Raw genomic sequence first — 25,238 nt, 5'->3', positions numbered from 1 at the left:
GAAGAGTGTGGCTGGTTGGCTGGTTAGCACTCACACCCCAGCCCCAACCACTATCTGTCACGCGCGTCTGCATGCTGGATGTTGTGCTGCGTGTGTTTGTTTGTGTGTTTTTGAATGTGTCGTTTTTTGCCGCTTTCCTTTTGAGAACCCGGGAATGTTTGTTTTGTTTTCCAACGTTCTGACGCGTGACTTGTTATGAAATCGTTTTTTTTTCTAATCTTACCATTTTTTCTGTACAATCTCTTCCTCCTCTTTGCTACCGATTCTTCGCTTCCCCTCTCCAGGATGACGAGGATGGCCATCTGGTGGTGCTTACGATCGTGCAGGAGCTGATGTCGAAAACGCAAAACGATTTCCTCGACCATTTCGCGCGGCTGGGCGTCTACACCAAGGTGCAAGCGCTGATGGGCGAGCCTAGCTTCGATGGTAGCGACAATAACGATGTAATTAAATCGACATCGGACGACGCAAAATCAGCAGCTGCAGCAGCATGCTCCTCTACGGATGCCTCCGGTGTAGTGACGGTAACGCCGGGCGCTCCAACAGTAACTACTGCGTCCGGTGGCACCGCCAGTGCTGCGGTCGCCGTAGAGGACGCGAAGGAGATACTGCACGGCAAGGCGTACCATTGGCACGACTGGAGCATCTGCCGCGGGCGGGACTGTCTGTACGTGTGGTCGGATTCGGCGGCACTGGAGCTGTCGAATGGATCGAACGGATGGTTCCGGTTCATACTGGACGGTAAACTGGCCACGATGTACTCGAGCGGCAGTCCAGAGAACGGTAGCGATAGTACGGGTAAGTTTTGTATAAATTGTAAAAAAAAGCATACTTTTAACGCTGAAGAGAGTGTCGTTGAAGTCATTGCTGCAAAATGTCATGAGCATCACGAGATATTCACCAACAAAAACAATGTACACTGTACAATGTACAATGTACAATGTTGCTGATACTCAATGAAAGTGCGTCATGACATGCCGAACACGACATGTGAATTCTTGAGTCCAACGCAATACTCTGACTAACAAGCTAAGCTTAATGCCGTCACAAGCATAATCATGATTTTTCTGGCTGCGAACAGTGCTTCCAAATGCCACTGTTTCAGTCACCAACGCTCATGACTGAAACGAAGCTCAAACCAGCTCACGTACACAACTGCGATGATCATAGGTGAGACGCAAACAGTTGGTGGTCCGATCACATGATTGATGACATTTTGTTTAGCACCCCACTCTTGGTCACTCACTTGGTCACGACATTTGTCAAGAGTTGGTTTCACAAAATGTCACCAAGCATGTGATGGTCGCAACTACTGCATGAGTCTCACCTCTGATCATCACAGTAGAGCTCCCAAGAACGTTGACATTATTTTGTTTCAGCCAGAATTTGTCATGACTATGTCAGTGACATTTTGCAGAACTGATCATAGTAAAAAAAAAGTCATGACAAAGCGACTGACCAAAGCATGCATTGGTCACACACCAATCGCTTTGAGTATCATCTCTGATTATCACAATTGAGTACGCTGACGCTGACATGGATTTTGTTTCGGTCAGATTTTTTGTATGACATTGACAGTGACATTTTGCAGCACTGGTTGAAGTAATATATCACAAAATAACTATAATAATCCACTTTAATGCGACATGAGCAAGAAATACTCTAACAAAATGCGCCATTCTCTTACTAACCCGTTGCTTTTACTGCTTTAAACACGACGAAAAACGTTTGTTCCACACTGAAAAAGACAATTAGCGACTTATTCGGATATTAATTTTGCCTTGTTGTTAAATGCTTATTACTGCAAATCAATAATTATCCCCTTGAGCTTGATTTACCAAAATGCCACACGGTTGCGCAATTATGACACGCAACGGCGCACGCTTTTACCTTGTGAAGCACATAACAGCGCTGACGACACCAGTTAGACCACAATTTGGCCTTATGATTCGTTAAAATTGATTCTTTTACTTTTCATCAAAACCGACATCTGGTTTCCTCCCAACCCATCCTCTTTCCTCGCGACCTCGTGTTTTAGGCAGGGAAAAGGTCTCCTCCGATCCGAACGTGCCTAATGAAGGTGAGAACTCTACGCTTCAATCGTCTCTCTGTTACAGAAACACTTTAAATCCCACAGTACAAAGCAACGGAAGTGAAGAGAAAGAGAGAATGTAGTTGCATACATGTAGTTGCCATTTAGTGGAGTTTTCGTTTAAAACAATGTTTGACTTCCTACTAATCGAAACCATCATTGTGCTCTCTGCCCCTATTAGAAAATCGTGGCGAATTTCTGGAAAAGCTACAGCGCGCCCGAGCCGCCGTACGGCAGGGCACCGTATCGCAGCCCATCCTGTCGGCCCCGAGCCTGGCACGCATCGCCGTGGGCAACTGGGTGCTGCAGAGCCAGAAGGAGCATCAGCTACATATCAACAATTCCGAGGGCCATCAGGTGACGATACTGCAGGACGAGCTGCCCGGGTTCATCTTCGAGAGCAACCGGGGCACGAAGCATACGTTCACCGCGGAGACGACGCTGGGACCGGACTTTGCGGCCGGTTGGATCAACACGAAGAAGAAGAAGATGCGCTGCAAGGCCGAGGCCCAAAAGTATCAGGTAAGGAGAGAGAACAAAAGTAAGAAGAATCGAAGATCCTAATTGTTGTTCGTTTGTATGTTCCTTCCAGCTGCACAAGTTGGCTCGCGACCTGTACAACCGATATTTCAAGGCGGCCCAGGCCATACCGCGTGGTGCCGTTGCAAAACTGTCCAAGATTGTGCATCAGATCGAGATAGCCCTGGAGGAGCAGCAGTCCACGTCGAAGGCCGCGCTCATTTCCAGCACGACACAGCAAATTACACCACCATCGGCCGGCGTAAGCTGGCAGGAGAAGCTGTACAACGCGCTGACCGAGCTGGTGCACCTGCTGAACGAGGACGGCGTGATCAGTGCGTACGAGATGTACAGCTCTGGGTTGGTGCAAGCGCTTGTCGCCGTCCTTTCGCCCAACTACTGGGACCTGGGCATGAACCGCACCAAAGCGAACAAGTACCAGAAGCAGCGGCTTTCGATCTTCAAGAAGTGCATGTACGGTGGGGAGCTGAAAACGGGCAAAAACACGGCCGCCATACTGGTGCAGAAGCTGGTGGCGGTGCTGGAAAGCATCGAAAAGCTGCCGGTCTACATGTACGATTCGCCCGGCGGTAGCTACGGGCTGCAGATACTGACCAAGAAGCTTAGCTTCCGGCTCGAGCGGGCGGCCTGCGAGCAGACGCTGTTCGATCGGACCGGGCGCAACCTGAAGATGGAACCGCTCGCGACCGTTGGCCACCTGAACAAGTATCTGCTGAAGATGGTCGCCAAGCAGTGGTACGATATGGAGCGCTCGTCCTTTCTGTACCTGCGCAAGATGAAGGAAGCGAAGTCGGGCACGATGCAGTTCCGCCATCGGCACGATTTCGACGAGAACGGGCTGATCTACTACATTGGCACGAACGGGCGCACGCTGGAGTGGGTCAATCCGGCCCAGTACGGGCTGGTAACGGTGACGAGCAGCGAGGGCAAGCAGCTACCGTACGGCAAGCTGGAGGACATTCTTTCCCGCGACAGCGTGAGTGTCAACTGCCACACGAAGGACAACAAAAAGTCGTGGTTCGCGATCGATCTGGGCATCTTCATCCTGCCGACGGCGTACACGCTGCGGCACGCGCGCGGCTACGGCCGGTCGGCCCTGCGCAACTGGCTGTTCCAGATGTCGAAGGATGGCGTCAGCTGGGTCACGCTGCTCACACACACGGACGACAAAAGTTTGGCCGAGCCGGGCAGCACCTGCACCTGGCCGATCGATTGCCCGGCGGACGAGCAGCAGGGCTACCGGCACGTGCGCATCCACCAGAACGGGCGCAACGCGTCCGGCCAAACGCACTACCTTAGCCTGAGCGGGTTTGAAATCTACGGCAAGGTGATGTCGGTGTGCGAGGACATGGACAAAACAGCGGCGAAGGAGAACGAAGCGAAGCTGCGCAAAGAGCGCCGCCAGATCCGTTCGCAGCTCAAGTACATTACGGACGGGGCGCGGGTGGTGCGCGGTGTCGACTGGCACTGGGACGATCAGGACGGCAGTCCGCCGGGCGAGGGCACGGTGATTGCGGAGATACACAACGGTTGGATCGATGTGAAGTGGGACCACGGCATGCGCAACTCGTACCGCATGGGCGCGGAGGGCAAGTACGATCTGAAGCTGGCCAACGTGGACGGTTTGATGGCGGGTGGGTACGATCTGCACAGCAGTGGCATCTCCGTTACGACGGCGGGGGGTGGAGCTAATAACAATCAGTTCGCCTCCACGGCCAACGTTCAGTGTGAGCTGGCGGATGGTGGTAGTACCGCGTCGGGCAAGAAGAAGGTTTACGACAAATCGCTGAACGTGCTAACGAGCCGTAAATCGAGCTCGACCCCAAGTTTGCCGGATGCGACGACCGAAAACCGATCTTCTGTGGCTTCAACGGAGCAGGCGACGTCGGCCGATAATCTGTCCTGGAAGCAGGCGGTTGAGGTGATCACGGAGAATGTGCTGTCATCGGCTCGTTCCGATCTGGCGACCGTTGGCAGTGGAGGAAGCAGTAACGATCTTTCTTCTTCGGTCGTTACCTCCAGCACGGCAACCACGGGGAACAATCAGGAAGTGTCCGTCACGGTACACTCATCGCTGAGCGAGCGGGGCAACAATATTCCCGATCTGTCGCAAATCAACAGCAGCACCTCCATGTTGGTGTCCGATCTGGCCACCATCACGGAGAATCTATCCCTCTCGGATGGTTCGGCGAAGCAAAGCGGTACCGCCACCGCTTCCTCGGCCGGTGGGCAGCAGTTTGTGAGCAACATCAGCGGCACGGGCGTTCCCGTGCTGATGGGTTCGTCCTCCTCTTCGTCCTCCTCCTCCTCGACGGAGGAAAACAACAAAACGAACAACATCAACGAGACGAACAACAAGATCAATCTAACGAGCGGCAGCGGCGCGAGCAGTGTCGCTAGCGGTAGCAGCGCCTCGAGCGGCAAGGCCGGCCTGTCCTACCTGCAGACGCGCCTCGACATGATGGGCAAGATGCGCGAGGGCGTCGACATGCTGCGCAACAACACGAACAATTTCCTATCCTCCGAGCTGCTCACGCAGTCGAACTTGCTTTCCTCCGTCAAGATTGCGTTCCCGCCGATTCCGCCGGCCAACGCCACGACGGGCAGCAGCAGCAGCACGACCGCCACCACCATCCCCGGCAGCGCATCGTACGGCAGCAGCATCTTCGTGGCAAGCACCAGCACTGGCACAAACCCGGCGGCGTCCTCCGGAACGGGCGCCAAGACCCCGACGGACAAGTTTGACGTGAAGTTCAACAACACCGCCACCGCGAACACGTTCAAGAAGGTGCTGAACGAGGCGAAGCAAATCGGGGCGGAACAGCCACCCGCACCACCAGCACCGGCCTCGTCGATGGGCGGCCGCGATGCGACGAACAATCTGAAGAACAACATCGTCGTGGTCGGTTCGACGGAAACGACGGTGCTGGGTGGTGGTGGCGGTGGCGGTTCGTCGCAGGACGATCCGAACGCGATGGACTGTCTGATGGGGTCCGTTTCCGGCAGCGATGGAGTGAATGTGGTCCCCGTAGTGGCACCCTCGCCGAACTCGATGAGCGTCAGCGTGCCGAACCTGACGAGCAGCGGCACTGGAGCGAACAATCATTCACACAACGCGTCCCATCGCACGTCCTCCCACCATCACCATCATCATAATCATCCGGACAGTGCGTCCCAAACGCTGGCGAACGACGCGCAACCGCCCCCGCCGGGGCTGCTGGAAACGTTCGCGGCCATCGCACGGCGCCGCACGTCCGGCAGTGGCTCGAACTCCAACAGCAACGCCAACAACAACAATGAAAACAACAACGCTGCATCGCATCCTTCCTCCTCATCCTCCTCCTCGTCGCAGCAGACGACGGCGGCGGTTCCGATCAACAATCAGCTGATTAGCAGCGGAGCAGGAGCGCTGGTGGGTGGAGGTGGTGGTGGTGTGCTGCAGAACAACAGCAACTTTTTCCCCCGTGGACCAAACTCGGTGACCAGCCTGGTGAAGCTGGCACTGTCCAGCCACACCGGGCTGCTCAGCACGGCCCAAAGCTACCCGAGCCTGTTCAGCTCGTCGTCGAACAACAATGCTGCGGCCGGACAGGGTGCCGGGAATAACAACAACGCCAACAACATGGTCGGCGTGGGACAGGTGAACCCGCTGAACCCCGCCCTCACCATGAGCCTGACGTCGACGTCGAGCGATAGCGAGCAGGTGTCGCTGGAGGACTTCCTGGAGCAGTGCCGAGCGCCGACGCTGCTGGGCGACCTGGAAGACGACGAAGACATCGAGGACGAGAACGACGACGATGAGAACGAGGACGAGTACGAGGAGGTGGGCAACACGCTGCTGCAGGTGATGGTTTCGCGCAATCTGCTCTCCTTCATGGAGGAGCGCACGTTCGAGAATCGGCTGCCGACGGCCGGCAAGCGCAAATCCTGGGACGATGAGTTTGTGCTGAAGCGCCAATTCTCCGCCCTGATACCGGCGTTCGATCCCCGGCCGGGCAAGACCAACGTGAACCAGACGAGCGATCTGGATATTCCTGCGCCGGGCAGCAACAGCGCGACCGATCCAACGGAGCAACCGCAGTCGTCTTCGTCGGGCAGGGGAGCGCTGCCGGAACCGGGCAGCGGCCAGTCGTCGACGGCGATCTCTTCGCTGCCGCAGCCGACCCTGTCGCTGATACTGCGCGGCCCAAACATTAACGGCGTGAACGACGTGGAGGTTGACCTGACGCAGTCCGACTGGACGATCTTCCGGGCGGTGCAGGAGCTGATGCTGCAGACGACGATGCCGAAGCAGGACAAGTTCCGCAAGATCTGGCAGCCAACGTACACGATCATCTACCGGGAGGCTAGTCCGGGCTCGTCCTCGTCGCTGTTGGGTGGCGGTGGAAAGGAAGACTTTAGCAGCGGAGAGGAAGGCCGTGCTACGCCGATCATTTCGATGTACTCGCAGCGCAGCCACGGGTCGACGCTGTCACCGAGCTCTCCGGTCCCGGGCACACCGTCCCTTTCCGGTGGTGGTGGTGCTGGTGGTACGGGAGCCTCAAGTGGTGGCGCACTGTCCTCCGCCCCGGGAACGGGCGGCAACCAGCAGCAGCAGCAGCAATACTGCTCGGTCGAGGACGTACTGCAGCTGCTCTCGCAGCTCAACAGCATCAACCAGTCGCTGGCGGCGACGCCGACCAACAACGACAAGAACCTGATGCCGGACGTGGAGTCGCACTACCTCAGTCCGGACGTGTTCATGAGCAAGAAGATCACGAACAAGCTGCAGCAGCAGATCCAGGACCCGCTCGTCCTGTCCAGCGGCAGCCTGCCCAAGTGGTGCGAGGAGTACAACCAGACCTGCCCGTTCCTGTTCCCGTTCGAGACGCGCCAGCTGTACTTCAGCTGCACCGCGTTCGGCGCCTCGCGCAGCATCGTCTGGCTGCAGTCGCAGCGCGACGTCAGCCTGGAGCGGCAGCGCGCACCGGGCCTGAGCCCGCGGCACGCCGACCAGCAAGAGTTCCGCGTCGGCCGGCTGAAGCACGAGCGCGTGAAGGTGCCGCGCGGCGAGAACCTGCTCGACTGGGCGCAACAGGTGATGAAGGTGCACTGCAACCGCAAGTCCGTGCTGGAGGTGGAATTCGTCGGTGAGGAGGGCACGGGGCTGGGACCGACGCTCGAGTTTTACGCGCTCGTCGCGGCGGAACTGCAGCGCAGCGATCTCGGCATGTGGCTGTGCGACGACGAGGAACCGAAGCTGATCGAGGACGAGATCGATCTCGGCGAGGGCAGCAAACCGGTCGGGTACTATGTGCGCCGATCGACCGGTCTCTTCCCCGCCCCGCTCCCCCAGGACTCGGACATTAGCGAGGACGTGTCGGGCTACTTCTGGTTCCTGGGCGTGTTTTTGGCCAAGGTGCTTCAGGACAACCGGCTGGTGGATTTGCCCCTGTCGAACAGCTTCCTGCAGCTGCTCAGCCACAGCCGTTCGATGGCGCGTGGTGCGACCAGCCAGACCGGCTCGCTGCTGGGCAAATCGGGCGTCAGCGATGACATCATGATGTCGTCCATCCTGTCGGAGGACAGTGATCGCGACCGGGACCTCCTGGTCGACTCGTACCAATCCAAGATGGCGATGGCAAGCGATGGCGCCTGGTACGATGGCATACTGACGCAGGAAAATCTGCAGGAAATCGACCCGATCCGGTACCAGTTCCTGCGCGAGCTGCAGGAGCTGGTGCAGCAGAAGCAAGCGATCGAGCAGAACGACGCGCTCAGCTCGGAGGAGAAGCTGCAGCAGATCAGCGAGTTGAAGCTAAACACCAAAACGGGCTGTGTGGCGCTGGAGGATCTGGCGCTTACCTTTACCTACCTGCCGAGCTCGCGCAACTACGGGTACGCGTCGGCCGACCTGCTCCCGAACGGGGCGAACATCGACGTGACGATCAACAACGTGGAGGAGTACTGCAATCTGACCGTGGCGTTCTGCCTGCAGGAGGGCATCGCGAAGCAGCTGGCCGCGTTCCATCGCGGCTTTTGCGAGGTGTTTGCGCTGAACAAGCTGGCCGCGTTCACGCCGGACGAGATCCGGAAGATGCTGTGCGGCGAGCAGAACCCGGAGTGGACGCGCGAAGACATCATGACCTACACGGAACCGAAGCTCGGCTACACCAAGGAAAGGTAAGACAGCAGACGGGAGAGAGTACTTTTGTTTGTGTGTGTGCAAAGGTTGGTTCTAACTGACGATTTTCTTCTTCTCTTTTCTGCTTCTCAGCCCCGGTTTCCTGCGCTTCGTCAACGTGTTGATGGGCATGAATGGGTCGGAAAGGAAAGCGTTCCTTCAGTTTACGACCGGCTGCAGCAGTCTGCCACCTGGCGGGCTGGCCAATCTACACCCACGGCTGACGGTCGTGCGCAAGGTGGACGCGGGCGAGGGTTCGTACCCGTCGGTCAACACGTGCGTCCACTACCTGAAGCTGCCCGACTACCCGAACGAGCAGATACTGCGCGAGCGGCTGCTGACGGCCACCAAGGAGAAAGGGTTCCATCTGAACTAAATCAAACGAAGAATGAATGGAAGATGGAGAAAAAAAGCTATATTGTTTTTTTTTTTTGTGTACTGTTGAAAACGACAAGATAATGTTGCGAAATGACTGAATATAAGAGGGAGAGAGAGTGTGCGTGTGTGCTGTGCGTTAGAAGAAAGAGTTGTTTACAGAGCATTAGGCGACAACAACAACAACAAAACGAACATAATTGCAACGATGATGTGTGAGAGAGTACGGAAGGGAAATGGTTAGATAAAATTCACAAAATCATTTAAACTAAACTATTTTTACATGCACCTCTCTCCCCATTTTCTCGCCCCCCACAAACGCCCCAGCTAAAGAGATGATATATGTAATATTAGCACACACGTGCGCGTGTCTCGCCTCTCCGCACGACGCTGCTGCTGCAGCTGCTGCCTCTCTTTGGAAATTTGAAGACTCTTTCGAAGGAGGACACGAATCGATTGAACTAAATGAAGCGCGAATTCGTTCAAGTTACATATAGGCACACACACACCGGCAGAAAAGAAGAAGCAAATTTATGTGAAATCTAGAAAAGAATTTCAAACACACACACACACACACAAACACATGGTAAGCTTTTCTGTTCTTTACGTATATAAGGTACATGATATATGAAACGTAAATAAGAGAAAGTGCTTTTAACGGTCGTGTTGGCTGTTCGAATGGTTTGGTTTTTGGTAAAGGAAAACAGATCGAGAAAAGAATAGCTTTTTTGGGGATTACTATAGAAGAGAGAGAGAGAGAGAGGGGGGGGGGGGAAGAAGTACTCCCAGTTTGCAGAAAGGACCACCATCGGAGATGGGGGGGTTAAAGGAGAGTTGCTTAATTTTGTTTCCTTTAATTTACACACTCTAAGTCCCCTTTATATTTACACATCATTATAATCCGTTTAGCGTTTTGTTCTCTAGTTGGATAGAAAAAACAACCTGCTTGTTGCAGCAACTCTCTAATAAGAAAAACACGAATAGTTTTGTTTGTATGCATGTGTGTGTGTATGTGTGTGTGTGCGTGTATGAGAAATAGTTCAGTATGGAGGGAAAACTTAAAGCTTATCTGCCGCCTCCGGTAGGGCGGAAAGGAAGCGCAGCCAGTAGATAAGTACTAGAAGGACTAACTACTACTACTACTACTACTACTACTCGGAATACGAGAAGCAGAGAAACCTGTTTGCTGTGTGTGAAAATATGTATGTGATTGATTGATTGATTGAAGAAAATGTATGAAAAATTTAATGGTACTACTACTAACCCGGAATGAGGAACCTAAATGAGTTTGTGATTGACTATATTACATTAAATGTTAACGGATTGCGTTTATGATTAGGAAGAGAGAGAGAGGGGATAGGAGTGGACCAGGAGGAAAAGAGCCCAGCAGCTTGTTGTTGTGTGAGAAAAGCACTCTAGTGTAGCGTGTGTATGTGGTGTGCTGTGTATGTGTACGTGTGCGCCGTTTGCCCAAGGCAAATTAATTAGAGTTGTGCAAAGCAGTAAAGTGAATAATAGTTTCCCACATCCACACAGACACACTGAGGTTTGGTTTCAGTTGCAGTTTCCACACAGAGAGAGAGAGCGAGAGGGAGAAGATATGATACCAAGCGCTTTACTAAATACATAAGTAAGGAAATGTAGTTAGTTTCGAACTCTACCACACACACTCACACACAATAGCCTCCTCAATTGTACATATAAAATCACCAAACAAACAAACAAACAAACGATCGCGTCAGTCATTATGCTCAATGTGTGCGCTTAATGCTGCCGTGAGTTTTGTTGTCGTTGGAGGATCGTTTCGAAAAGTGTTTAAAATCTAAACGTGTGTGAGCGTTCCTTCTACCCTCCAGAGAGCGCTTCTTTAACTCTTGATCTTGGAATTGATCGGTTTTGATTTTGATCGAGAAGGAAATAAGCCCTTTCCTCCCACGTTTGGAGTGTGTGTGTGTGTGTTGAAGCGTTTGTTAGTTGGACTTGGCATGGTTTTAGAAAAATGAGATAGGACAAAACAAAAAGCGGCTGGACAAATACATATAGAAAGCGGGGCGATGGTGGAGGGGCTATCCCACTCTTCTCCCCTTGCTGCGCTGTTGTTGCCCATGTCGCAAGGATTTTCTTTTTTTAATCAATTAAAGTAGAAAAAGAGGAACTGCTGCTGCAGCTGGGAAGGGAATGTCCGCGTTATTAGAGGGAAAAAATTTAGTGCAAACAGATAGAGAAAGACATAAAGAAAAAAAAGGGAATGAGAGAGAAAAAATGTTATAGAAAGATGATAATTGAATGATTGTGAAACATTAATGAATGAATGAATATTGACTATGACACTCTATTCAAAGATTATACCACAATTAATAAAACTCTCTTCACACAGAAACAGACACTTCAAACACAACACCTGCAAGAGAAACTTATGAAATCCTCAGACCCACACACACACACAGCGAGAGACCTGGTAACACACACACCCAGAAACACACGACACGAAGTACTTTAAAGAAACAGCTCCTATATGAATTAATAAAACACGAATTATGTGCGAGGATATTAAGGCAAAAATAATAAAAACAATTGAAAAAAAACATGTTAAAATTGTCAGATTTTTCAGTAAGGTTCCATGATGATTCGCGAAACACGTACGGTGACACATTTTACGCGAATGATTGACTTTTTGAAAATTATATTTTTAAAATATCTCCCCCAAACAACAAGCGACCGACGACCCCCGGAATCGTCTAGAGCGACCAAAAACCTGAGCCGAATTTTGCTTGCTGGTGGGGCATGTGCGTAGAAGTGTAACGTTTTTAAAAATAAATCACGCTTTCTAACCTTTTCCAACGATTTCCCACCGACTTCCCACATGCGAGAGACACCAGAGGGAAAATGGGAAATATTGTATGGCCCCAACGACCGACGACCGACGTCCTCCTCCTCTTAGCCGTGTCGTGCCGCTTTGCGAGATTTTCTTCGTTTATTACCGACCCCCAAACACTCACGGTGTACTGACTTTACGTGCTTCATTTACCCCATCACCCACCTCCCCCCCCCCCCCTCCCCCGTCTTCGGTCCGTGGTAAGATAACATGAGTGGCCACAAGTACTTGTCCGGAATGCGTTACATGGCCACATGATGCCGGGGTTTGCATTGCAGCCAGTGGCAGTGCTATTGTTGCGCTCGTGTGTCTGTTTCCACCTTGTTTCATAATTAATGCTACTTGAAGGTGTACTTTTTTATTTCATTTTTTCCCCCATTATTACATCGATTTTAGTGTGAACATGCTCTTGCTCTCCGCTCGCTCTCTGCCGCCCTGCCTGGGTGAGATGGAGCGAGAGAGTAAGTGTACAGGAGCGCAAGAGAGTAAGGTACACAGGCGGGTACAGAAAAAAGGGTCACGTTTTGCTTTCGGATGATAAAGACAACACTTAACTCGAAGCGGCATACCAATCCAGACGATATGAGGTCCAAAGTTAGGCCATTTTTTACTTACATATTCATTGCGGGCAACCATTTTGTAAAGACCTCTTGTATTACACGTCCGGAATATCCAGTAACTGAGTGTCAATTGGTTGCCATGGTTACGATTACGGCCTAAGTTGTAAAACAAGTCACTAGATCAGGATTAGGTGGCGGATGTACAGTGTCGGGGGCCCTAAGCAGTAAGAATTGTTGAGGCCCTCTGTACATGATTACCGGGTGGTACCCGTTATCCGTCTTGGAAAATGTTACATTTCAACTTAAATTTTGTTACTGGTAGGGGAGGAAGGGTGGCTCAGAATTCGACTAGCACGGGGCCCCAATGGCCATCGCCCACGGGGTACTCCTTGCTAATACAGTGGCATATTCTATCAACTGTTATAGATGCTGGACCAAAGATCCGCGAGGCCCCTCATCGTCGGGGCCCCGCGCAATTGCTTACTTACTTACCGTTAAAATCGCCACTGGATTAGGTATATGTAAAATTCTGGGTATTACCTCCAATTCTCTTGGGTCTTGGGCCTCATGCAGGAGGTTTAGGTTCTTGTGGGAGACCTCAAAGAACTATATAGATTGGTTCGTCTAGTTCCATGCGTGGATAACATGGTCAGTTCTTCGGAGCCTGGTGAGTTTGATACACTGTGCGACAGTGAAAACGCCTTACAGCTCGTCGTTGCATTCTTCTGAACATCTTCCCCTCGAACGCGGCTGAAAGGGTTTTGTCAGTTTTGGACAGTGCTCATGGCTTAGTGTAACAATATGTAACAATTGCGTAGTGACAATTGCGTTCATCATCCTTGGATGCATCTCAGCTTCCATTCACATGCTCCATTGTCATTGTTGACCGTTGCACTAAGAGAGATGAAATCTTGGACGACTTCAAAGCTGAGTTAGTCTATCCGCACTTCACCATAACGAAAGAATAGGAAAGTTGCAATCCCATGATATCTATATTACCAGCGGATGTCCGAGATGACTTGAGGAAGATGGTTCCCGAACTCGCTTCTTTAGAGTCTCGGATGGCCCTTTGAAGCGCTAAGTTGAATAGAAAACAGGCAAACCATGGCGCAGAGCCTTGTTGGTAGCAAAAGGCATAGGCCATAACCATTGTGGCTAACCTGATTAGTTTGGTTGGAATTATGAAAGTGCCCATTGCATCAGACGGTCTTGATCTGGCTATGCTATGTCATCAAAGACTTTGAAATCTATGAAGAGATGGTACGATTTTGTGTCTGTATTCTCTCTTCTTCCTAAAGATTTGCCGCATTCGGCACAAATGTCGAAAATGACAATATTTTTCATTCGCATAAGAATTAATCATTTCAGTTAGTTATTTCCGTCTTAGCCAATTACAGAAAGAAAGAAAAAAATTTAGAAATGCTCATAATACAGCTGCAACCTACAAACCTTCCACTACTGTACCTGGAACCGCAAGCAAGAGGTAGAGAGAGAAAGAGAACGTGCCATAGAAACCGCGCGCGAGAGAGAAAACGAAACAAAAAAGAGCAAAAGGCCGCTCACTCCGCGCCACTCCGGCATATTGCTCTCCCGTAACTCCCGCAATTTCGCGTGTGCCGCCTCTCGCATTAAGTATTTCGCGTTTCGGTCCCAGCACACACGGATGGTTCGCTGCATTTACTACTACGATTGAAAACGCATCACACAACACCATCCCCCGGTCGTGTCGAGTTTTCCTTCGTTGCTTTTACCCCTTCGGTGCGGCGCACAGCATTAGCTTTTCCTCGGTTCCGCATTTTCCGTGTCGTTTGCGTGTGTGTGTGTGTATCGGTGTGTCTAAGTGTTCCTTTTTTTCGTTCCATTTCGTTAAAAAGTGCAAAGTAAAACATGGTAAGCACCCCGTTTGCCCTTTCTTTTCCTACATCATCATACGCAAAAGAGTGATAAGCCCTAGCAGTGTGTGTGTGTGTGTTTGTGGGAGAATGTCGAAATATGGCCATTGTTTTTTGCGCAACTTTTGCAAAGGTCCCGTTCAATTTGCCTCAAAACATGGATAGAGCGGGGATAGTGTGCGTCTGTTTGTGTGCGTGTGGAATTTCGCTGGAGCTGGCAACGAAACCCTTCATGGCCTCCTGGAGATGACGATGCATCATTGCCATCCATCATCCATTGCGCTGCATTGCCTGAACGGAGGACAGAGAAACTTCGGTCGGTCGGTTGGACATACTGTTGTATGAATTTCCAGAAAAACTGGAAACTACACGTCACCAGCCACGGTCACCTTCAACGAAAACACTCGTATTATTCCAGCCTTCTAATCGCAGAAGTTATGCAGGAACACACACACCCCGGCAGCTATCTTTCACCCCAACCCCTATTTCTTCTTTGTCTTTGCACATTATCTGTCAAATTTCGTTCATCCGTTTTCCGGAGAGAGAGTGAGAGGAGATGAGGGGGAACACACATCACTCTACCGGCGCAAGAAAACACAACCGAAAACTGCCCTCTGTCGACAGCTTGTTCGATGATGATAATACAGCGCGGTGGGAAGCTGTCGGTATCAACATTTGATGGTCCCAACGGGAGAAACAACATCCAACAACAACACCAATGTGTGTGACGTCGCAGGCACCAAGATTAGGACGCGTGCTGTCGGCACTGAAATTCCGCTTTATCGCTGTTACAACCGACCAGACCAAAGTCATGACACCGGGCGGCTTCCCTGGTATCAGTGTGTGATGGAAAAAGGAATGAAAAAATAATTACTTTATGTAATACACACACGTACACGTCCCAAACTCCGAAGAGAGGGAGGAGGTGCATGGGGTAGAGAGTCATTGGTTTGACCTTTTTGACCGCCTCCTCCCAGGCCGCGCGCCCGTCCGCTTCCAATCCCATTTCGCCACCTCGTGCACTGTACGTGGATGGTGGTGGTGGCGATGGTGGTGGTGACTGTCACTGTCGTCATAGACTGCTGTGATGGCGTGTTTTTGATGGCCGAGGCCACATTTAGAGTTGTTGTTTTCTCTATTCTCTCTTGTTTTTGGCGTTTGTTTCATGGCCCACTCGGTCGTGGGCAAGTTCCGCCAGTTCCATTCACTTTTTTGGGTTGTTTTTGGCTCGGACTTATCGACCGGGTTCTTTGAGCAAAGACAAATAATAAGAAGCTTAAATTTGACCTCCCCTACCTCCCTTCCCTACCAAGAAGCAATCCTTCTTTTTGGGGGGCCGGCACTATGACACGAACACGAATCTTGTTTGTTTTTTGAATCCAAGGGCAAAAGCAAAGAACTTCTAGATGGAGATAGCCTAATGATACAGAGCACGTAATTTACACCTTCCCGAGAGAGTCGTGTGAATAGGTAGCTGTGGATGCTAAACAGAGCCACAAATAAACATCCTTCCCACTAGTGATGGGGAAAATGATGTTTTCGTCAGCTCCGAAGTTTTCTGGAATCGATTCCGGATAGTAGATCAGATAGTAGATCCGGAATCGATTCCGGGATCTGCTTCAGAATCGGAGCTGGAACCATTTGCCGGAATTGAAATCGGCTCCGGAATCGGAATTGGCTCCGAAATAAGAATCTGCGGAGTCGATTTCGGCATCTCCATAAGGCCTATGGGTCCAGTGATCCAATGATGTATTGATAGCCGCAAAAAAAAAACAAACATTTCCTTGTAAACCACAATTCCATTATCATAGAGATTCCCGGACTGATGTCGCTGCTGAAACTTCTTTCAATTCAAGGAATTATTCTCATTTCGGAGCTAATTCCATTTATGGAGGCAATCCTGATTCCGTTACCGGAGCATATTGCGATTCCCAGGTCGATTTCGGAACCAGCTCCGGAATCGGATCCGGAGTCAACTTCGGAATCGGCTCCGGAGTCAACTCCGAAAATGACTCCGCAGTCATCGACGGAATCTGTTCAGGAATCTACTCTGGAATCGGAATCAATTCCAGCATCAGTAGGAGGTCCGATTCCGACCTCCCACCACTACTTCCCACAAAAACACACACACACACTGCACGGGTACGATGGGGGTGCGATGGATCAAAGCAGTCCACCACCACCAGCAGCCAGCCAGCAGCCTTCCAATCAATTATCAAACTGGTTCAATCTAACGTGCCGCCTGCCCTGCTAGTTTGTTTGTAAACTCACTATTTCTCCTGGGGCTCTCGTTAACAGGCTGCTGAACCGATCCGCGTTGTCGTCACTGGTGCCGCCGGCCAGATCGCCTACTCGCTGCTGTACATGGTGGCGAAGGGCGACGTGTTCGGGCCGAACCAGCCGCTCATCCTGCACCTGCTCGACATTCCGCCGATGATGGGCGTGCTGGAGGGCGTCGTGATGGAGCTGGACGACTGTGCTCTACCGCTGCTGGTGCGCGTCGTGCCGACGGCCGATCCGGCGGTCGCTTTCAAGGATGTGGATGCCGCCTTCCTGGTCGGTGCGATGCCGCGCAAGCAGGGCATGGAGCGCAAGGATCTGCTGTCCGCCAACGTGAAGATCTTCAAGGTGCAGGGCGAAGCGCTCGACAAGTACGCCAAGAAGGTGAGTTTGGTTGACGCCCGCCGGCAAGGTGCTAAAATGAGAAGAAACGAATAAATGTTTGACCTCATATCTTTCCTTTACCCCGCAAGGACGTGAAAGTGCTGGTGGTGGGCAATCCGGCCAACACGAACGCGCTCGTCTGCTCGCACTACGCGCCCTCGATCCCGAAGGCGAACTTTACCGCGATGACGCGGCTCGACCAGAACCGTGCCCAGGCCCAGATTGCGGGCCGGCTCGGCGTCGGCATCACCAAGGTGAAGAACGTCATCATCTGGGGCAACCATTCGGCGACGCAGGTGCCGGACGCCCGGAACGCCTCGGTCGAGGTGGACGGCGCCACGAAAACCGTCCCCGAAGCCGTTGCGGACGATGAGTTCTTGAAGCAGCAGTTCCTCGAGACGGTACAGAAGCGCGGTGCCGCCGTCATTGCGGCACGCAAAATGTCCTCCGCCATGTCGGCGGCCAAGGCGGCCAGCGACCATATGCGCGACTGGTTTGCGGGTACGCGCGACGGCGAGTACGTGTCGATGGGCGTCATCTCCGACGGCAGCTACGGGGCGCCGAAGGACATCGTGTTTTCGTTCCCGGTGCAGATCCAGAACCGCCAGTGGAAGATCGTGCAGGGCCTGTCGGTGGACGAGTTTACGCGCAGCAAGCTGGACGTTACCGCGAAGGAGCTGCTGGAGGAGAAGGAGGAAGCGATGGCGGTGTGTGCCGCGGATTGACTAGTTAAGCTGTAAGGCAGAATTTTGTAGGAATTCGATCCAACAGTAAGAAGCGAACAACAACACGTGCGCGAAGATCAATTACCCAACCAGTTACGTTATTTTTGTTTTGCGTTTTGCCAGCTAAATATCATTGCGGTAAATAAGAAAGAGAAAGAGAGTAGGAGAGTTAAGTAAAAAAAAGAACGCCACCACACTGTGCTTTATAGAGAAGAAGTGAAGGAGAAAATGCATTGTACTGTGTTGTGTGTTTTTGATTTCCATTGGTTTTCTTCGATTCTTCAAAATTTTGTTTTACAGTTTTGTTTTTATATAAAGCGGGAAAGGACAGGCGGCGAGCGCGCGAGCGCGTGTGTGTGTGTGGGTGTGGGAAGTGTATTCGTCCACCCTGCTCCCTCTTTTCCCTACATCCGGAACCCGTACACCTGATAGAGAGTTGCTTCCATCAACAATATATACGGTTGGCCTATTAGTATGAACGTGCATCTACGGCAGATGTTGTTTTTTGTAGAGAAATAGATGAACAGAAGAAGAAAAAACAAACGTTGAAACTCTAAACATATGCAAAAAAAAATCAATTAGTGCAAGGTAGACCAATTGTTAACTCTGTAGAGGCGTGTGTAGGACACCACAAAGCTAAAGGGGGATAATTCTCGAACAAAGAATTAATTCAATAAACGATAAAGGAATATATACTCTTTCGTGTGTGTGTGTGTCCCTCGCCTTCACTTGTAAACTCTTCGCTCCGTTTAATTCACATTCGATTGATTCTAGTTCGCTTCGGCACTAACTTTCCTGCCTATTTATACATACTAAAGAGGGGGTTTTAAGCCGCGCTCGCGCAAAGACTATAATCTCCATGACGTTTCTTGCGCTCTCCGTTCGATCGCAATTTCGACCGGAAATGCTTTCCGGAAAGTTCACATTTCCATATCTAAGAATTCCTAAAAGTTAACTACCCTTCTTTCGCTGCACTGTGGGACTTTCCAGACTGCCCTCCAATAGTCCCTATATTTCACGGCGACGGCGTCGTTTAGTTGAAGAAAAGAAATAAAACTGAGTCCTAAATTTGCTTTCCCGATAGCAAGGGATAACGCAAAGAAGAGAAGAAAGGTTATGAAGATGCGCCCCTTTCCGACCTCCATGCGCTTTGCCATGTCACAAACAACGGCGAGCAGCCTGCGCGCCTACTCAACTACATTCGCGTGCACTCACACGCTCACACACACATCCATCTACAGGAAATAGAGCTTCTTTTCGAGCATGTTGCTAGGCGTCTGGTGCAGATACTGGCCTACTAGGAACGATAGCTTGTGCGCGTACTGGCACACCGCCGGCACCCGGGTCGTACCGGACCAGTTGTAGTACAGGTGGCACTGTTTGTACGACAGCATCTGCAGGTGGTCGATCTTCAGCCCGGACGTGTCGTAGATGACGTTGTACGCGGTGGGCGATACCGTGCCCTGCTTCACCGACTGGGAGACGAGGTAGAAATCGGTGCTGCAACAAAACAGAAGACATAATCGTAAGTACATGACAAAAAGCATCTCTCTCTCTCCGTTCTACTTACCGCTGCGGCAGGGTCACTACATTATCCACCACCGTGCCCGGGCGCGGGTTCAGCCGATGGTCGAAGAACCGCGTGTTGATGCGCTTGTTCACGATGAAGAACGTCAGCAGCACGTCCTGCTCGATGCCGGCCGACTTGTAGATCTGGCCCAGCTTCTCTACCAGCGACCGCACCTCGTGGTCGTAGATGTACTGCAGCTGCCCGTCGCTCACACCGTCCCGGTAGAAGATAATACGCTTAGGTAGCTCGCCAAACTCGCGCCGATACTCGTTCAGCGCCTTGACCGTGTTGAGCGGCAGATAGTTGGAAATTTCCTCTCCGCTCGAGTGGTGGCTGACGGTGGAGAAGAATTTGGGCGTGCCGCGGTTGTCGTGATCGAGCGTCGCCACCATCGCACCGAACGATTTGCTCTTGTCCTTCGAATCGTGACACACGTCGAACCCGATCGTCATCAGCCCGTTCAGCGGAATCTTCACCTTCCACGGCACACCGCCCAGCTTGCAGTTCATCTGGATGACGACCTTGGTCGCGACCGACATGAGCGTGCGCACGTTGCCACTCTTCGGCGTGATCGTTTTCTGCACCATGATCTGCGTCGGGATGGCCCGCTCCACGCAGCACTTCTTCTTGATGGCGGTGTACCGGTCCGACTTGCTGTTCGACACCACGCACATGATCATCTGCGGATCCCGGTTGATGATTGCGTCCAGCGTGCGTATGTACGTGCCGGGGCTGTCGTCCGGCATGGGGACCATCTCGCAGTTGCTAATTTCGAACCGCATGCCGCGGGCGGCCGTGATCATGCAGTTGAGGAAATCGCCCGCCTCCCGCTGGCACCGGCTCGGCACGATCAGATACCAGCGGCTCAGCCGGACCGTCGCAAACATCGGATTGTCGCGGAAGTGTGCCGTCCAGTCCGCATTCTCACCCGCCTGAACACCACTACGAAACGGGTAAAGGAAAGAAAGAAAGGCAAACAAAGGGGAAAAACCCCGCCGTTACTATGGTTACCGAGACACACACACCTTCCTCCCGAAAAGCTTACTTCGAGGTAGTGGAAAAGAAGATCATCTCCTGCGGCAGCAACCGTCCCGGCAGCTCGACCAGACGGCGATCCAGCTCCATCTGCCACACCTTGAACACTTCTTGGCTTTCGGGGGAGGTTTGCAGACGCCGGTTGAACGTTTCCAGCCGTTCGATACGCCGGTCCGGATTGAGGCGCGTATGATCCGCCATCGCTCGCATCATTCTAGCAAGAAAAATGGGTTTGGCCGTTTGAGAAAATGTCCGTTAAATTCAAATTTTGAACAATCGCCTCCAATACTCACTTGAAATCGGAGCGCATCGAATCGGTCAGCCCCGTCATCTGGCACAGCTCCGGCACCAGTGCCATCAGCTCACTGTCGCCCGACCGCGTGTCCTTCTTCTTCGCCCGGGACAGCAGCATCGGCTGGTACGAGTCGCGGATGCGCAAGTTGTACTTGTTCTTGTAGTAGTCCAGGAAGGAAATCTTCCCATTCTTCGTGTCGAACGTACTTTCCGGCGTCGTCTCGAACGTGACGTCGTGAATCGTGTACGTTTTGTTGTTGTACCCGGTCAGCACCACGCACCCGATCACCGCCCGCCGGAACGCATCCTTGAAGTTGCGATCGTGCCGCTGACACTCGCGCAAAATGTCGTAGCACGTCTGCATGCGCATCGTCTTGTGGGCGATTTCGCAGCACACCAGCACCTCGTTCTCGTGCTGCCGGATGCTCGTGATGTACCCGGGCCACAGCTCGATGTGGTACTCGCGGATTGGAATTTTGGCCGCCGCATCGTACAGATTGCGCCCGACCAGCTGCAGGTTGAGCCCGTTCATTGCCCGGCGCAGGATCAGATTCAGCACCTGGATGCCCGTCTCGTCCGTCATGTCGACGACGGCCACACGCTGGATGTGCAGCTCGTACTTGTCGCCGGTGCGGTCGTGCTGGGAGTGCAGCACCAGCTCATCGTTCGACAGCTTGCAGGCGGTGAAGAGCTGCACCCCGTCGAACACGAACCCGCCGAGCAGTTTTTTGTGCTCGTTTACGAGCGACTGCATCAAGCGCGGACTGGCGCACGGTGGGACCATCTCCACCTGGTAGTGGTAGAGCGTCCAGTCGACGCGCTTCAGCAGCTTGAAGTAGTTCGACTGCAGCTGCAGCGGCTGTCCGGTGGTGCCGTGTTTGGAGGGTGCATCCGGCCCGCGGGTACGCAGCGTGTCGGCTAGCGGACGTCGGCGTGGTCCGGCCGCTCGATGCAGTGGGCGCCCGATGTTGCCCAGCCCGCTGCTGCTCGGCTGTGGCTGGGGTGGTGGTTCGTGAACGTTTGTGCTGAATGCCGGCGTCGAAACGGCGGCCGATGTGCTCGGTACGGCGTCGCGACTTTCGCTCGGACCGGGCGAAGGATTGCGCCATGTCGGGCGACGCTAAAAAAACGCAAAAGCAAAGATTGTTAGAGCGCTCCCGCCGTTTTTGTGCTTTTTTCTGTCAATGAAACCTTACCTCTTGAGTTTGATATGAGGCACCAGCACCACCACCAGCACCACCAGGACCACCGTGGGGTGGATAACCGCCACGCATCGATGGATGGCCACCGCCGCGGCCCCCTTCGTACGGTGAGTTGGATCCGAGCGAGCCGCGGATTCGATCGCGCCCATACGGGGGCGGCTCCCGTCTACCGTCCGCCATACTACTGGCCGGTGGTCTGCAATTGCAACACAAAACAATGACGCCGAAATTAACACGCTGGCACCACCACACCACTGAACCTTCTGCGACGCAGCTCCTAAGACTGAGACGAGCACACACATTCCGGGAAATAGCTTACGGGTGCAATTTCTATACGCGGTAAGCCATTTTGCGCCCGTCGCCGGTGTCTACCCCCGAGGAGCGCAGAAGAACAATAACACACACAGCCCGCCTATCCCCGCCGAACACCTACCTACCTGCACCGATGCTACGCCGATACACACAAACGATAAACGCCGCCCGCTTTCAGCTCCAAATTTCTTTCAATCCGAGTTCAACTGCACACTTTCTTTCGACCAGCCGCCCTAAATCCGACGCACCGAGAAACGAACGCACTCACACTACGGTGGCGCGCCTAAATTGAATGGGTTTTTCCTCGAAAAGCGTCCAATTTCAATATTTTGTGCCGCTCAGCATCTTTTTTCCCCCGAAGCCGCGTGCCAGTTGTCAAATGTAACTGACGGAGAGCGGAAAAAATTCAGCAGCGTTTACACGTAGGTGGCATTGTTTGCTGCGCCACAGGGTGACACAGGGTGGATGTTATCTTTCAAAATGGAAATATGAATTACCAAGGAAAATGTATTTTTGCGCGTATTATGCAATTAAATGGACGTAAAGTTGAGCCTTTTACTGGCTAGAAAGGATTTTGTGATTTTTTTTGGATTTTTCGCATTTTTTGGTCTCTGAAATGCCGGCAAAAAGATAGGTAAACAAAGTGCGTCGTTGGATGTCAATGTAATTGCATGGGACAAATTCAATATGGCTCTAAATGCATGTGTTGACCCGAAACGTTGGCAACGTTTACGTTTTAAATCGAACGGATAATTCAAGCGGGAGACTTTTTTTAAAATAAAATATCCCAAGATGTTTGATTATTGGCATTGAGAATGATTAGGATTGGCGTTTTGTAAACGAGAAACGAATTCCACATTTAATCTTCCATATCAATATTCATCTGAAAATGTAAAAATTGTATGAATATGACCAACACGCTGTTCCACGATAGAGGAAACAGCTTAGGCTATTTTTGAAAAATGTCCCATAAATTAAAAGAGTCATTTTCTGTGAAAAATGTAACATGATGTCTATCAACGCAGCCAGTTCATTGCTTCTTTCAAGCTTAAGCAGGTTCCTCACATGCTGAATAGGCGATAAGGTGCAATTGATAAGTAGCAGAGGACCTACCACCACTTGAGATTCTCAAGGGCCTAAGAAGAGGACAGCGACTGTGTCCTTAAAGAGGGAATAAAGCCTCAATTTCTGGTCAAATGATTTCCCTCTGCATTGTTCAAGTGTTTGGCCATTCGATGGCTTCCTCCGACGACGATCTTGAGCCGCATTCTCCCTGTAATTCGATTGTATTTGTTGCTCTAATTCCGTCGGCACCTATTATCCACCTTTATCCCAAAACCTACAAATCACACATATCACTCCGAAGACAAAAAGACACTCTGGAACCGAAAAACCGAAACGAACATTACGAACAGAAAACAGAAAAAAAACAAACACCAATACCGATTTAGTTTCCATCTCTCACGGGCCACCCCCACTTTGTTTTCTGCTGCTGCTTCATTCCGTTTACTTTCGCTTACAACAATGTTACAACTTATTCCTCGTCCTGTACCACTGTCGTCTTCTCGGAAACGTACAGACCGTCCAAGAACTTACGGATATCCTTGTTGTGGACGGTCGTCGACTGCTGGATGAGGGCGGCGGACAGGGAGACCGCTTCGATGTCGTTACCCTCGAGCACCAGCTCGTCCTTCTGCTTGGCGGAGTTCACCACGGTCACGCCCGGCTGCATCTTCACGCGACGGATGTGCTTCTCGCCGAGGAAGTTACGGATCTCCACCAGCGTGTTGTTCTCACTGATCACGCAGTTGATCGGGAAGTGAGCATGTACAGCACGCATCTTGTACTGGAATCCCTTGGTGACACCTGCAAGAGAAAGAGAGCGAGAGAAACATCCGCAATTAGACTCTTTTCGATGAGATTTTGTTTACATTTCACACGGCGGACACACACACACACACGCGCGCTACTTACCCTTGATCATGTTCTCGATGTGCGAGCAGACGGTGCGGACGGCGGCCAGCTCCTTCTTGGAGCCGAACCACTTCTCCACCGTCACCTTCTTGCGGTGCACTCGGTAGACGTCGATGGGCAGATGGCGGAAGTTCTTGACGAGCGTTCCGCGCGGGCCCTTCACCGTCACCATGCGGGCCTTCACCTTCACCGACACATCCTTCGGTACGAGCACCGACTGGTTAGAGTTGATGGTTCTCATTGTAAGCTAATCTGTAACGATCCAAGCACACACGCACACACAATTGCGAGATTAGCGACTGCACATTTCTCTAGCAAAATACACAAATAATCCGGCATCATCACTGAAACCAAGGCACTTTCGGGGTAGCACAGGCAACGGCAGGCTCGGATGCTTTCCGGCCAGAAAGCCCCCGGCAGCGGTCTGACAGATACGCCTCGCAGCAGCACCAGCAGCCCCGATCCGGTCGCATCATTCCCCCGTGTAAACGATTTTTCATCCTCGGCGCAAACCGGCCGCAACTGGTCGGCACGCTTACGGAAGTCCTTTGTTCGATGGTGGATATGTGCCGCCAGCGATTCAGCGATAATTTTCGCTTCTGTTTACCTATTTAACACGAAAATTCCTAAAAAGAAACAACCGACTCGGCAATAACACTACTTACACGTTCGAGAATCAAACCGGAAAAGAACATGACAGCAGCGGGCTGTCTTGAGCGCTGCGTTGCGCTGACGTTTGCTTGTTTTCCTGTTTGGCGGTTGGATCACAACTGTCAACGTGTGCGTTTTGGGAAACGCACTCTTGGGATTTGAAAAAGAGGTTGCGAAATAGCTACAATTTTAAGTAAAATAATTAATATAACTATTTTATCAGAGTTTTTATGATAAACTATTACCATGAATTAATTTCTTAGTTTTAATTGGCTTTGCTAAGGTTTTGTCATGTATTTTGATGTGTTTGAAAT

At 51.7% G+C, this 25,238-nt stretch overlaps 4 protein-coding genes across 12 annotated transcripts in view; 2 read left to right on the top strand and 2 right to left on the bottom strand.

Moving 5' to 3' along the window:
* The window catches only part of LOC120957895 (E3 ubiquitin-protein ligase Ufd4), a 30,770-nt gene extending 19,013 nt beyond the window's left edge, over positions 1-11,757 (top strand). For 4 of the 7 annotated variants that reach the window (XM_049609899.1, XM_049609902.1, XM_049609898.1 and 1 more), the window contains 5 exons: positions 285-802; positions 2,043-2,080; positions 2,274-2,614; positions 2,685-8,794; positions 8,889-11,757. In XM_049609899.1, coding sequence (XP_049465856.1) covers positions 285-802; positions 2,043-2,080; positions 2,274-2,614; positions 2,685-8,794; positions 8,889-9,171 — 7,290 coding nt within the window. In that variant the 3' untranslated portion in view covers positions 9,172-11,757. Of the gene's footprint in view, positions 1-284; positions 803-2,038; positions 2,081-2,273; positions 2,615-2,684; positions 8,795-8,888 lie in introns of all 7 variants that reach the window. The other 3 variants (XM_040380332.2, XM_040380330.2, XM_040380327.2) reach the window with 2 other exon arrangements.
* A 2,449-nt stretch (positions 11,758-14,206) lies between these two features.
* On the top strand, positions 14,207-18,581 carry LOC120959759 (malate dehydrogenase, cytoplasmic). Its single transcript, XM_040383393.2, has 3 exons — positions 14,207-14,495; positions 16,796-17,161; positions 17,251-18,581. Exons 1-3 carry the CDS (start codon positions 14,493-14,495, stop codon positions 17,884-17,886), a joined length of 1,005 nt encoding a protein of 334 aa, XP_040239327.1. The 5' UTR covers positions 14,207-14,492; the 3' UTR covers positions 17,887-18,581.
* LOC120959757 (protein aubergine) lies at positions 18,130-22,700 on the bottom strand. 2 transcript variants are annotated; one of them, XM_040383391.2, is made up of 6 exons: positions 22,421-22,700; positions 21,982-22,183; positions 20,785-21,905; positions 20,502-20,705; positions 19,457-20,398; positions 18,130-19,386 (listed from the first exon to the last, which is right to left on the bottom strand). In XM_040383391.2, exons 2-6 carry the CDS (start codon positions 22,165-22,167, stop codon positions 19,122-19,124), a joined length of 2,718 nt encoding a protein of 905 aa, XP_040239325.1. In that variant the 5' UTR covers positions 22,168-22,183; positions 22,421-22,700; the 3' UTR covers positions 18,130-19,121. The 2 variants fall into 2 exon arrangements, with proteins under 2 accessions (XP_040239325.1, XP_040239324.1); XM_040383390.2 differs by having other exon boundaries at positions 22,425-22,700.
* Positions 22,701-23,745: 1,045 nt separating this feature from the next.
* On the bottom strand, positions 23,746-25,048 carry LOC120959761 (60S ribosomal protein L9). Of its 2 annotated transcripts, none has more exons than XM_040383396.2 (3): positions 24,939-25,048; positions 24,274-24,525; positions 23,746-24,165 (listed from the first exon to the last, which is right to left on the bottom strand). In XM_040383396.2, exons 2-3 carry the CDS (start codon positions 24,512-24,514, stop codon positions 23,834-23,836), a joined length of 573 nt encoding a protein of 190 aa, XP_040239330.1. In that variant the 5' UTR covers positions 24,515-24,525; positions 24,939-25,048; the 3' UTR covers positions 23,746-23,833. The 2 variants fall into 2 exon arrangements, with proteins under 2 accessions (XP_040239330.1, XP_049466267.1); XM_049610310.1 differs by lacking the exon at positions 24,939-25,048 and adding an exon at positions 24,881-24,899.
* Positions 25,049-25,238: the final 190 nt, after the last annotated feature.

This window comes from Anopheles coluzzii, chromosome 3 (assembly GCF_943734685.1).
Source record: "Anopheles coluzzii chromosome 3, AcolN3, whole genome shotgun sequence".
Taxonomy (NCBI): Eukaryota; Metazoa; Arthropoda; class Insecta; order Diptera; family Culicidae; genus Anopheles; species Anopheles coluzzii.
This window is presented reverse-complemented; position numbering and strand designations above follow the sequence as displayed.

What these genes read in the sequence shown, in the direction of transcription:
- LOC120959759 (XM_040383393.2), top strand. An exon ending in TCGACAAGTACGCCAAGAAG is followed by an intron (nt 17,162 to 17,250) that starts GTGAGTTTGGTT and finishes TTACCCCGCAAG; the next exon opens with GACGTGAAAGTGCTGGTGGT.
- LOC120959757 (XM_040383391.2), bottom strand. Translation starts at nt 22,167, where the DNA reads ATGGCGGACGGTAGACGGGAGCCGCCCCCGTATGGGCGCGATCGAATC. An exon ending in TCGATGCGCTCCGATTTCAA is followed by an intron (nt 20,706 to 20,784) that starts GTGAGTATTGGA and finishes TTTTCTTGCTAG; the next exon opens with AATGATGCGAGCGATGGCGG. An exon ending in GTAGTGACCCTGCCGCAGCG is followed by an intron (nt 19,387 to 19,456) that starts GTAAGTAGAACG and finishes GTTTTGTTGCAG; the next exon opens with CACCGATTTCTACCTCGTCT.
- LOC120959761 (XM_040383396.2), bottom strand. Translation starts at nt 24,514, where the DNA reads ATGAGAACCATCAACTCTAACCAGTCGGTGCTCGTACCGAAGGATGTG. An exon ending in CATCGAGAACATGATCAAGG is followed by an intron (nt 24,166 to 24,273) that starts GTAAGTAGCGCG and finishes TTTCTCTTGCAG; the next exon opens with GTGTCACCAAGGGATTCCAG.